The 13,714-nt window shown below is 35.8% G+C and overlaps 1 protein-coding gene across 1 annotated transcript in view; it reads right to left on the reverse strand.

The window, feature by feature from the left end:
* Window positions 1-13,714, reverse strand: part of FMN2 (formin 2) — a 164,804-nt gene that overhangs the window by 81,157 nt on the left and 69,933 nt on the right. The window contains exon 8 of the mRNA XM_074580022.1: window positions 7,977-8,064. Coding sequence (XP_074436123.1) covers window positions 7,977-8,064 — 88 coding nt within the window. The remainder of the gene's footprint in view (window positions 1-7,976; window positions 8,065-13,714) is intronic.

The following is a 13,714-nucleotide window of genomic DNA, read 5'->3' on the forward strand; positions in this document are numbered from 1 at the left end:
TACGTTCAATAGAAATGGGACAAGAACAAAAAGGTCTAAACCCAACTTGCCAAATGCATAAAGCTAGTAATAAAACTGCTTTCAAACACATCAGACATATGAAGCCTGACAGGAAACAGTTGGGCGTACCGATAATCTGTCTGTAAAAAGAGCACAAGAGAATCAGAAAATGTTAAACAAAGTGTTTGTCTTAAGATTCACAACCACAGAAAAGGTCAAAAAGATCCTCAGACAAGTTCTATACTTCTTGGGTGATACGTTTTGGGCACCGTCTCAAATTGAACAAGTTTCAGAACATACAAATGCAAATTTTAAGAGAACTCCCAAGATAATGCTGGAAACTACAAACCAGTCAGCCTGACTTCTGTGCCTGGAAAATATCTATGTATTATATGGAATAACAGGTTTTTTTAAAGAACATACAGATAAACCAATGTAATGAGAAAGAGAGGTAGCCTGTCATTTTGTTGTAGACATTCATGAGCAACAAATTAAATGGTATTGCTTTGATGGTGTCAACAAAGGCACAGGTAAGAGTGATCAGACTGATATTGGTTTTGCAAAAGGCTCCTCACAATCCTTAGCTAAGGCTTCAGAAAAAAATCATACTGTTGTGAGATAAGAGGAAAGGTCTACTCTGATTTAAAAAAAAAAACAAACAAACAAAAAACCCTGCTCAAAAAAATAGGAAATCAATTACAAAAATGAACGGATCAGTTTTCAAAGTATGGAGTTGTAGCAGTGGAGCCTTACTAGGATCTTTGCAGGTTCTGGTGCTAATGAACGTGAGGTGGTGATGTTGGCAGGTAATAAATGCTAGCCACTTTAAAGTTGACCACAAACATGTACAAAAGGATCTCTTAAATATTCAGTGTCAATACATGTAAAGTAGATGGAACACTCTCCAAAAAAAAACCAACCCCAAACTGTAAAAACACTGTGATGGATACAAAATTAGCAACTACTGCCCCAAAAAACACATTCAGATTTTTTTCATAGATCTCTGAAAACATACGCTCGATAATTAGCAACAGTTAAAGGGCAAACAGAATGTCAGTAACAATACAGAAAAAAATGGAGCCTGAAATAGAAGATGATATGATACCATGGCATAGGCATATGGCACACATAAATCTTGAAAATAGCATACAGAGCTAGTCACCTCATTTCCAAAGAGAGGAAAGAGAACTGTGGATTGTAGACTGGTGACAAGGAAAAAAAAAAAAAAAAATATCAAAAGAACAGACAACATGTATGAAGGTCATTCCAAACAAACTTTTCAATTTGGAGAAAGACGACTACTGCAAAAAGATGAAATAGAGAGCTATAAAAATTACATAATGAGCTGTCAGTGTCACTCATTTTTTTAATTTTTTTACTGGTTATCCACAGAGGAGATCAGGTACTAAGATAGAGAGATCTTTGTTTAATCAAATACAGCATGTAGTTTTAATTGCTTCCTTAAAAGAGGAATGATAAGAAAAATACAGTAAAAAAGATTTCACCTTGCAAGTTTTTACTAAATCCTCATCTTAAGTGCAAATCACAAACGCACTGTTGTGGCAAACATCCTTTTCTTCTAAGCCTTTCAAATTAATGAAAAAATATGTGACTGTTATTGAAAGGTCTTAATCAATTAATAAGCCTTTCCCAATGTTTATAATGCAAAAATCTTTACGTAGTCCTGGAATGTATAAAAGTATGACCACTGGAAAATATTTCTGCTATGGAAAGAAGACCAGGTGGTCTTTAACACACACCACACCCCTCCCCATTTTTGCATGGTACTAACTCTAATAGCCTACATTTTGTTGCTTTTATGCTTAGAATTTTGTAATCATCCCTCTCATGAGTGACTACACGGTACACAAATGGGAAATAACAGTACTGGTTTTTTTCTTTTGGGAGAATAGAACTTTCCTGAAACTTTTCTCTCAAAGTTTCAAAGTTAATCAGACTTCCAAGAAAAAAAAATAAACTGTTTCAACTGAAACAACAGACAAACAATGCAGTTACAGTTTCTTACAAAACTTCTCTATTAAATTACATTCGTATGTTCTTAACAACAACAAAAATCTTTAATTATCCAAACTATCCAATGTGGCAGTAATTAGTCTCTGCTGATTCAAATATTGTGAAAACACTCAATACGATTTTCCTCATTTAAAAAACCTAACTTCTTTAAAATATATTTTGCACTACAGAAAACTGGTTTAATTCTATACATTTATTTTTAACTGTAAATTCTAAAAGGGTGTGTCACATAAAACATTCAGTTCCTTTCTTGGTTATATGAGTATTTCTGTCCCTCATTATCTTGACATGTTGCATTCATACTTAAAGAAAATGATAACTGAGGTGGTATTTTTTCCTTAACAACTGCTGCTATTGCTTTATTGTCCTCTGATCACTGTGAACTAAACTTCAGAAAATCTCAGAGGATAGAAAGACGACTCCAGGCATGCTTTCAGTAGTCAGGACTGGATTTCAGGGCCTTCACCCACAGCTCAGGGGTTTACGCCACATTAGAAATCCAACCTGTCTCCAAGGTCCTTTGTTGTCCTTCCTCACGAGCTGCCTCTGTCAGGAGTGGCCAGTCAAGGGCTCCAGATGGCTCTCCTCACATCCAGGATTTTTTTTCATAAATTAAATGGACAGAAATAACAATTTTGGGCAGCTGGTTTACCTTCCAGCATAACAATGTCCAAATAACTTGATCCAATCGTGTATTGTTTTGTCCTTATAACTTTTTTAAACAGTAAAATGTCTTTTGGGAAGATACCCATTCTTGACAAATATTTCAGTATTATGAGTTCAAATGATTATGCTATACACATACATTTTTATTAGGATAAATAATTCTCAGATCACCTCTGAATCTTCCATAAGATAAACTAATCATGATTCTTACTTTCCAGATATTGAGTCATTCTTTCCTGATTGCTTTCCATTTAGAGCATCTCTTGGACCTATGACAACTGAGACTATGTGGTACTTCAGTGCGTGAAATACTCCTGCACAGAAAATTTCAATAATGCAGCATAAGAGACATTTTGTCATCCTCCTCCAGTGAAATCATTCAGTTAACCTTTGACAAAGTCTCTCCTAGCTCATAATTTCTAAGTGTCAGTGTGAGCAGTCAAGTAAGAAAACAAAACCAAGACTTTCTGTTGTTCCTTTGTCACTAATAGCCAAATACTAAAGAACAAACATTTATTTTGCCCAGTAACATTTAAAGTACGTTCAATTCCTGCACATCTGTCTTGAATTCAGGACAGAAGATACGTCTGTTGTTCAAAGTTGTACTTCTGTTAGCAGACCAAGCTCTGCCAGAAATACAACTTCCAGTAAAATAATCTCAAATCCAGATTAAAAGGCTGGGCTTCACCAGCTGGTAGGTGAATCTGCCTGCCATTTACATAACTACTTTTCCTATTACATTATTTTATACAACCGCCTTTCCTAGCATTGATGACCAACTATGAGTTGAGAGCTGTAATAAAAAGATCATAGAATCCTAGGGTTGGAAGGGACCTCTGGAGATCATCTAGTCCAACCCCCCTGCCAGAGCAGGGTCACCTAGAGCAGGTTGCACAGGAACGCGTCCAGGTGGGTTTTGAATGTCTCCAGAGATGGAGACTCCACCACCCCTCTGGGCAGCCTGTTCCAGTGCTCTGCCACCCCAAAGTAAAGAAGCTCCTCCTCATGTTTAGGTGGAACTTCCTACGCTCAAGTTTCCTATGCTCAAGATCCTTGTTCTTCCATATGTTGGGGTTTTTTTCCAGTTACCAGAATGGGACAGGTAGCTCCATCAAATTCTGTAGACAACCAGTGTCTCAGAAAGGGGAAGAAAATGACCTGTTAAATGAGGATATGAGAAAGGTGGTCCAAAATCACTAAACTACTTCCAACAGAGCCAGGACAACCACAAGGTGCTATACAAAACGCTACAGAAATATAGGAGTATTGCAGCCATGACAGAAGTAACACAGTGCCTGCAATGACAAACCCAGCTAAGGGAAACTTACTGAATTGCAAAAGATTACAGACAACTTCAAAAGACAGAGAAAGGCATATGCTGGTTTTTGACAGACTTCTACTTTCAACATTTAGAAGGCACACTCAGACTAAGATGATTTTGGTGAACAAAATATTAATTTCCATTTTGGCAATAAATATTAGATCTGAATCCGACTGTGTAGTAAATGTAATTTTCATCTGCATGAAATATAAAATTTGCTTTTCTTCTGGCCTACATCTTCAGTTTAATTTTTTCCTTCTATTTTTACACACACCCAGAAGAATTTTTTGGTATTCTTATTGCACTTGTTGACAGCCATAGAAGCTTAAACACAGAAGATGATACATTGTACCTTTAGGAGCAAAGGGACTGGGGGGAAGGCACTGATGACCATATTCTCTGCAACATCCTTACAATTTCAAACAGTTGTTACATTTCGCATGATGACAGACAACTTTATTAAAAAGAGAGCTCTTACTTAAAGAGACACAGTCCCTAAACGCAGACACGGGCTTAACATGCAATTATATATGAATGTATAGGGTGTTCATCATATGCAGATAACTGGAATCTTGTTGGATCTCTAATTTAAGCACACACTGCCTCTCTGAAATGTTAAGGAAAAAAGCCCAAAAGACTAATGTTAAAACCAAAATCTTTTCTCTAGGAAGAAAACCCGAGCTATAAAGGAAAAAGATGTAAGAAGTGCTTGTTTGGCATTTCTCAAGCCTTGACTGTATCATGCAGCCAAATACCGCTATATTTCCAGTGGGAACATAATACTAGATAAAGGATATTTGCGGTACAGTAAAAATAAAAAAGCAAGCAAAATGCCCGGATAAAGCATTTTGCAGAGTTGATAGATGACTGTAAAAAATAGGTGTCAGTAAAACCTTGTGTGAAACCAGAGAAACCATGAGAAGAGGACTCATTTTTGTACTAATAACATAGAGAAATGGCACTGCGACCAAAGAGACCAACATTTCTTACAGTTCTAGCCTAGACTGCGTAAAATAGCTGGGAGTTCTGTTAGCAATTATAATTTACTAAAACAAAACAAAAAAAAACCCAAAACAAAACCGAAAAACACCAAAACATAACAACAACAAAAATCAACCTACCCTACTTTAAAGCACTACTAGAAAGACGTACTAGAGTTCAGTACAAATGTGCTCTGCTTACTGCAACTACTCCTTCCCTACTGTAAAAATCTTTTTAAAGAAACCAGGGGTTGGGAGTTTGGCAACCAATTTCAAAGCCAGCAGCAGACAAATGCAATTCTACAAGCAGATACTTAACAAGGATATCATCATCATCAAAGAAAGCCACTTAGCACATGTTACAATATTCTGAGATCTTCCATTAAATGCCATCTGATCACACACACATGACAAAGTAGCTACGTGTTCAAGATCAGTTAACAAAATAGCATAAACAATTCAAATTTTCAAGTTTAGAAAATAATCTTTCATCAAGGATCATTTCTTTCAGACAATATTCCACCATTTTGTATCTTAAAAAGCAAACAAAAGTACAACAAAAAAAAACCAACAAAAAAATAAATAAATTTCAAGACATTAAATATAATAGTTTCCCAGGTTTCAAGTTATTTTAAGCTCTTGAGTTAAGCACAATGTGAATTAAAACTTGAAATTCCTTAGGTGAATTAATACCCAGTGCAATTGTTTTCCTTTCTGTTCCTGTAATGCTTTGAGATTTGTCTAAACCATTAGAAAATGAAACACAATAGTAATGCAAACCAAGAAATGGACTGAATACCACACTGCACTGAAAGTTCCTCTTTCTGGGTGCTTTTCTATGGCCATTAAAAAAAAAAAAGAAATAAAAAACAAATTACAATTCTTCCGCAATATGCATGAACACCGCATCCCACAGATATGCTTTATATGTAATATAAGGAACATTTACAAGAAAGGCTATAAAGAAAGTTGCCTAGTACCACAAATTGTCAGAGTGAGGGTAAAAAAAAATTCCGTTTCACTGCCTTTCAAATCTATGAAAAAACATTGCTTGTGTTGTACTGAGTGAGGTATGGATATTTGTACGTTAAACGTGGCAAAAATTCAAGACCACCGCTAAAATCCTGGGCCAGGGGACAAAGAACACTGAGCACATTTTTTGCTCTAGTTATTGTCAACATCTTTAATCTTAACATGTCAACTGCCCATTTTGCTAATGCAGGCACTTTTTAACATTATTTTAGTTTTTGATAGTACCTTCTCGTTAGTATATTCAAATTGCAGCAGATAAACCATTAAGCTATAAAACTCAGAAATATGTAAACCCCTTACTTTTTAACAAGCAAGTAAAAATAGTGCATGCATAAAGGTGAAGCTAAATACTTGGGCTTGTGATTTTATAATTTCTCCATGGGCTCTACGGTTAGATCACTTGGAGAACTCTGCATGGAGTCACTGATGCCAGAAATACTTCTTGGTGAGATCTCTCCTCTATTTTTCTTGCCCCCACTGTGCAAATTTCTTTCCTGCTCCTCACCACTTTTCCTCCACGCCTATTTTATGTTCTTAAAAAACAAAACATTTTCAACACCAGGATCTTCCAACGACTTCCACAATTTGCCCCATCAGACAAAAGTTCTCTCATGTTTCTTCAATCATTTCTGCACAGCAAGGGAATAAGAGCAGTACTAAATTCCCATTTGCAAAGACTTTTAGTTTTAGAAAACAGCTATTGAAAGAGGAATATACAAAATCTGCACAGAGCTCTTAGATGATCATGTGTGCTTAATATTGTAATAGGATAAAGGTTAAGCATAATATTGTTTGACCCCTTCAACTACTGACATTCATGCCATGTTATTGTTAGTGTTGCATGTTAAGCAAGCAAATTTTCAATGAACTTGTGTTGGCTTTACCACAGACACAGATGTTAGGCGGACTCCTTTGTTCATAAGGTTTTCATTATTAACTGAAACCAAGTTGAATACTTGACTGAAGGAAAGGACCATATCATTGTTTTCAGATTTTGCTCTATGACTTAACTGAACTACATCTGCCAGCTTTGGAAATACCAAGTACTTCTTGGCGCCAGTACTGGCGCCTTGCTCTATGACTACCATCCTAAGTGCTTCAGCTTGAGGAAGTCTAGTAACCATCAAAACAATTTAATAAAAGCTTAAATCTGTGATTAAGAGTTACTCACTAGCTGACAGAGTGCTCTGAAATTTGTTCCATTTTTGAATAATTTCACAAAATAAGTAAATCATAGTAAACTGAATGCATGGCTGTAAATACGTAGCCTAGAAAGTTCACAAGATGTTTTTGTGATTTATGAAGTCTGTGTTATACTTGAAACCACATTTATTTAATAGATAGGCTGGCACTTCACAGGATAATTCAATCTGCTTCAAATCTATCCAAAGCCTTTGGGAAACATAAGGGATGCTCTGAATATAAATGCAATTCCACTTTTCACCTTTTTGCACTACTGTCTCAGCATAAATGTGAAAAGTATTACACTCCCCCAAAAGATCTCCCTTTATAAAAAATGCTGTTGAAGATGAAAGAACTCCACAGTTTGTGCTAACCCAAAAATAGGAAATATTTTATACAGCAACTCAATTAAATGCTGTAAGTCACTTTTCCAGATATGTCCTGAGGCTATCTGAATTAAAATAAACAACACATCACACTTTCTTCCTCAGAAATACCAAAACCAAAGTGTCTATATTTTATACAACTTCAATACCTGATGGCAATTCTGCAAACAATCAGTTTTATTTTCCATACAGGACAAGGGAATATGTTACTAGAAAGGGGAAAATAAATGCCAGAACAAGTTATTTTCAGAAAAATGGAGTGTAAAAAAGCACCTCATTAGTTTATTTTACATATCAAAAGATAGAAGTAACTAGCATTTCCAGAGTAGTAATGATGTTACCTGAGCTAGAATCAACAATGCTCATTTCACTTACCATGCTGAATATCCCTCATGTCTAAATGAAGGCTAGACATTAATATTCCAACAGCTTGAGATCTTTTGTTACTTAACAACTTGACAACCTGCCAAAAGAAAACCAACTATTAGTATTAATCTACAGAAAAATGTACAAGATACTTCATGTTACTAACAACAAAATCAAGAAATAGTACCTTGTAGTCTATATGCACATCTAAAAATGAGTAATTTATTATATTTTGAGTTTGCTTCTGCTACATAAATCCATCACAAGTGCAACTATGTCACCTAGTTGAATCTTAATCCTAAGAGAGTAACTATAAAAGTTCCCCTAGACTTCCTCCTTCATTAGGATGCACACGCTCAACTTCACACTGATGTTACTAAGTGTATGAAACAAGCTGTCACATAAAAAAAAAATTCCAACTGTGTCTATCTTGGAATTGCTTTGGTTTCTAAAACCACACAATGATTTCCATCTTTGATGTAAGTTAAAACTGTGAGAATTTGTATTTTATTTGAATGTTTGACGTAGTAGGCGCCAATATGAATTTTATTTAAAAAGCAAAATAACCATGTACATATTGGGATTTTCTTTGATCACTTTTAGGGAATATAAAAGGTCTCAAAGCCTTTTTGTTTTTAAAATAAACAAAAAAAAATAATAAAGCCATCAAAACATCTTGCTTTTGGAGGTTAAAATTAGCCATTAAAACACACTTTCATACATATTTGCTTTGCAAGCATAAAAACTACAAGTAATTCACAGACTGTCTTCCACAGGACTTTAAGCTGTTTGAAGTTAACTTACTGTAAATTTTATATCATTGGTATGAGAAGCAAGTAATGCCAGGAAAGGACCATTATCTGTAAAATGACATGATTCTAGATGAAGTACTTTTCAATGCAGGGCTACAACCATTACGTAGATGAAAGAGGTTAATACTTAATCTACTCAGGTTGCTGAGTTTTACACTGTACTAAACACACAGAAGAAAACCTTTGTAAATCACTTGGAGGAAAGAAGAAAAGCCAGATAATTTGAACTGTAAGTTCAAGTTCTTCTTACATTGCAGTCAGGAAGCATATACATATTTTTTTCAAGTTACACGTTCCCATCTTAGCACCAAGGTGCTGTATCATCTACAGCCCTACTGGAAAAATTATTTACAAATTAATTAGTAGAAATGAGATTAGAAAAAGTAGAATTAATTTAGGCAGCGTAAAGAATGTCATGAACCAATCCATGTCTTAAAAAAAACCCACAAAGGTACCCACAAGGTGCCTGCCCCCTAGCCAACTTTGATTCACTTAAGTTTTCAGACACAGGTTTGTATGTTGATGTTTGAGGAACAGCTGAAGAGAAGTAGTAATAGCCTGACCCAGAACTCCGCCACTGGGACTGCTTAGGAAAGGAAACTTGAGAAACTCACGGTGCTTGCAGTATAGGTTTTCCGAGGATATGCTTGGCTGGCTAATTGTTTTATTATTTCTTTCCCGCCCTTAAACCTTCATAACCATCTGTTAAGAAGGTATCTTATCCTCCTTTCCTCATAGATTCCTAACTAGCTACAGCAAAGTGAAAACACAGCATTCTACTCATGAACTGAAAAGGTTTACCATTAGAATCGAAGTATGTCATAACTATTGTTCAGAAGGTTAAAGACCTAAATTCAAGGCATAGCTATTGATGTCATCTGTCAAATATTAGCAAGAAATTCCTACGCAATTGTCTAATCCATGTAATATATTATTAAGAATTTAAAATTGAAGTCAAATGGACTGAAATAGGATATGACGGTTAGATTTTCTGAATTCAAAGGGAAAACTAACGTAATTCAGAAAAACGTAATTACAATACCCTGCACTATCCTTCTAATAGGCTATAATCACTCTAGAGTGTTTTATAAATGGAATATAATCTCATTTAAGCCTGGAACTGAGATAAAGCTGGGACAAATAATACCAGATTTTCTTGTTGCAAAAAGAAGCTATTACCTATTTCCTTCTTTGCAGCTATTCAAAAAAGAGTAGAAACTCTAACTGATGTTGCTACCAACCCGTATTTCCAGAAAAGGCAGAGCAACACAAAGAAACAATGCGGCATGTTACATAACAAAGTTCAAAAACTTGTCCTTAAAGCTGTCCACTCCAACAATGCTGACAAGACTTAATTTGGTACGGAAGACGTTGGGGAAACTGTCGATTCCAGCCCCCATCATTATTGCTTTTGCTCAAGTCTGAAACATCTCACAATAATAGAATAACTTAATCTTTCTGCTGTCATCGACATATGGAGGGAGTCCTTTGTTGTCTTTATTTTGAACAAGAAAACTATCCCAAAGCTGACCAAAAAAAAAGTGAATTAAGAATGAATGCAAACCCATTCCAAAATTCCTATAAAGAAATAACAATAGCCACACAAAATGGCAAGAGCTCATCTGGAGTAAATGTGTACCTTTCTTGTCACTCATATTCTAGAAAAATGAAGTAGAAATGAAACTGATGCAGGCTACTATGTTGGCTAAGAGTAAGACAAAACAAAAAAAGAATACAGAGAGTGAAATAGCTTTGTTAAATGATCTTCCCCAAAACAATGTTACAAATGCATTCAGCTGTGAACACAGCTAGGATCAAGGAATGGTCCACACCTTGACCCTTCCAAAGGAAGCAAACTACACTGTCCTCTCTTGGAGGCCCAAAGAGCAAGGATAAGTTGGAGTCTGTTCTTGGGACTCTCCTACTTTTAATGGCGTCAGCACCCATATACTGCTATATTCCCTTCAAATTGGTAATTACTGTTTCTACCACCCATCAGCAATTTGAAGCTCAGAGAGATACTGAGATCAGGTCTACAAACACAGCAAGAGGACCAACAATAGAGAAAAAAGAACCAAATAAATTAGCTACATGGTTATGCTGCAGGCTAGGACATGATTTCTTAAGGGGCGTGATTCCCATGAACGCTATAGAACCAGATTTAGCTGCCTAGTAAATCCCTCAAGTCCTGTGCTCTAAAAGGAATCTGGCCTAAAACTTGGCATGAAAAAGCAGCTGCTTTTTCTGAAAGTGAGCTGATGGACAGGGGCGCCACATTTTTCCAGTGATCACAGGGGAAAAAGCACTGCACCCATGAAGAATAGGTTGTCTTTGCTGCCAAAATTCTGGATGAAAATGGCATTGAAAGAATACCAATGAGCATGACTGTCAGGTGAATGGGTGCAGAAGAGCAACAGATAAAGTGTTTTTATGTAGCAGCTACCAGTTTTGTCTGGCTTTATTTAAAATGTATGTTCTCTGACAACTTTTATACTAATCTTTATTGTGCATTTCATTCCCATTTCAGTCAACTGCATGAATACTATAGTTTCCTCCAATAGAACGCCTGTAACAATACAACACTAATTCAGAAAATATGAATATTAGCATAAGTGCCTAAAGCTATTCCCACATTTAAAAATAAAACAATAAAATAAATCAGCTGCATAGTCTGGGCCTACAGGCTACAGACGAGTGACGCCATTTAAAGGCGGAACAACAAAAGGTTGATAACTCCAATCTCTACAAGATCTAAAGCCTCAGACACAATATACAGCTCCTTTTTAGTTTGGATTCTGGAACTCTGCTTTAAGCAAATTTTAAAAAAATAAATAAAAAGGAAGCTAGAGATATTATCTGCAGCCTGAAGTCTAGGACAAACTTTCTAATTGTTGAGTGGTCCTCATTGTTAAGCAGTAAACAAACTACATGCCAAATTTGTTCCTGATTGTTTAAAACAAGCAAAAACAGTCAAAAGAGATATTTAGTGAAAGGTAATGCAAGACACATGTTTGATGAGAATCCTGAAGCAAAAATACAAAGATTCCCTTTCCCCAGAATAATATTTAGTTAATGCGTGGAATTTTGCAACGACTCTCGCTCTCTGATTCTGATTTTGACTGCCAGCATTAAGCAAAATTATCACAAGGCTTTCACCAGTTAAGAAAAATTACTATACATTACAAAAAGTCACGTGCAGGAAACTCCACTGTAGAAAGGCCTACAGCTTGTAACTGTTCCAGAGAGGATGCAGAAACCCCAAAGTTCCAAAACAGATGTTAAGAGACAGGATCAGGGCAGTACTGTGGTCATCTTCTCCCTAAGTGTTGTGACAACAATCTTTTCAGCAGATTTAAGTGTGTATTCCAAATGTAAAATCAGCAATCGCAGAACTGGACCTATGATACCTTTCACATCCTTGTCTTCTTACAGATAGAATAATACTATGCTCTTACAAGTCGGGGGTGTGTGTGTGTGTGTGTGTGTGTGTGTGTGTGTGTGTGTGTTTGTTGTTTTGTTTTGTTTTTTTTAAAGGTAAATCCAGAGGTGACTTCTGGCTAGTACTGGCAAATGTGAGAGGGGAAACGGGGACTACTTCAAGTAGTGAGGACATTTTGGTACAAGAGGAGATCAATAATTTCTACTTAATCCTTATAAAAAGAAAACCAACCCCCCCAAACCAACACTCAGTGCCGGCTGTCTAACAGCATATCTGTGCTGATGGCACATAATGATTTAACTCAACTCAGCTTTTACCACAGAACATCAATCATAAAGTGTAATTTTGAGCACCTCTCCGGCTTCTACCCTAATCAAACCTCGAATCCCCTCTGCAAACTAACTGGTTATTCCCCCACTGAAGATTCTCACAATCTCTAAGGAGATACTTAAGGTTTCAACATTCTCTGTCATGTCTTTCTAGATTGTTGACATGTTATGCAAATTAGTGCAGCCAAGTAGCTGCGTCTCCAAGCTCGTGGATGCTGTAACTTTATGCTTGAGGGTAAAGATTAAACATAATATTTACTTTTCATTCATTTTATCTACTATCCTACTGTGCTTTCATAAATAAAGCTTTTAACGATATGGATGAGAAACAGTTCATGCCCTTTTATGCTGTTTTATCACTATAATAGTATTATTTTAAATGAATATCATAAAACTATTACTGTAGAAGTAACCTTTTACTAAGAGATTACTACCCCAGTTAATATTCCTCACTTATGACATTAGATGAAAAAACACTTAAATTGCTTAGATTCAGATACACAGTAATAAGTTAGATAAGCACTGTGTTCCTCAACAGGATGCTGAACAACAGTAAAATGTCCCTTATTAAAAAATAACAACAATATTCTGATTTTAAGGCCTGGATTAGGAGGTGGAGATACATAGCAAAGTTTAAAGTCTTTAAAAATAGGTCACAAGGATTTTGTTTTTGCATACCTAAAGCTCCTCCTTCAGAGTTTAGCTCGTTGTTATGTACCACAATTGTAGTTATTCCTTCTTTCATCAGCTAAAGGACAAGGGTACCGCAAGTTTAGTTTCTATATGTTTAGATCTTATGTTTGTAACTGTCAAAATGTCTCTGTGGGTTAGCAATGCAGATGCTACAATATAAACTCTTTAAAAAAACATCAAACCCAAAAAGCTAAAATTTCCTTAGAAAGTCTGTATAAAAGCCAGAGTTTTCATGCACGGTCTGCAATGCACTCAGCAGGTGATTTTTACAGGTGATCAGCCCAACTGTTATGAACAATCTTGTCACCATGTACTCAAGTTAGGCATGCAACTACACACATTTTTTGCAAACTCTTGCAAAACACATTGCATACCCAAATAATTTTGAAATTAACAGTCTTAATTATTTTATAAAAAGTTAACACATCAAATTAGGGAGACAGACATGGAAGGAGGGAGGTGGAAGGAAAGATA

This window comes from Larus michahellis, chromosome 3 (assembly GCF_964199755.1).
Source record: "Larus michahellis chromosome 3, bLarMic1.1, whole genome shotgun sequence".
NCBI lineage: Eukaryota > Metazoa > Chordata > Aves > Charadriiformes > Laridae > Larus > Larus michahellis.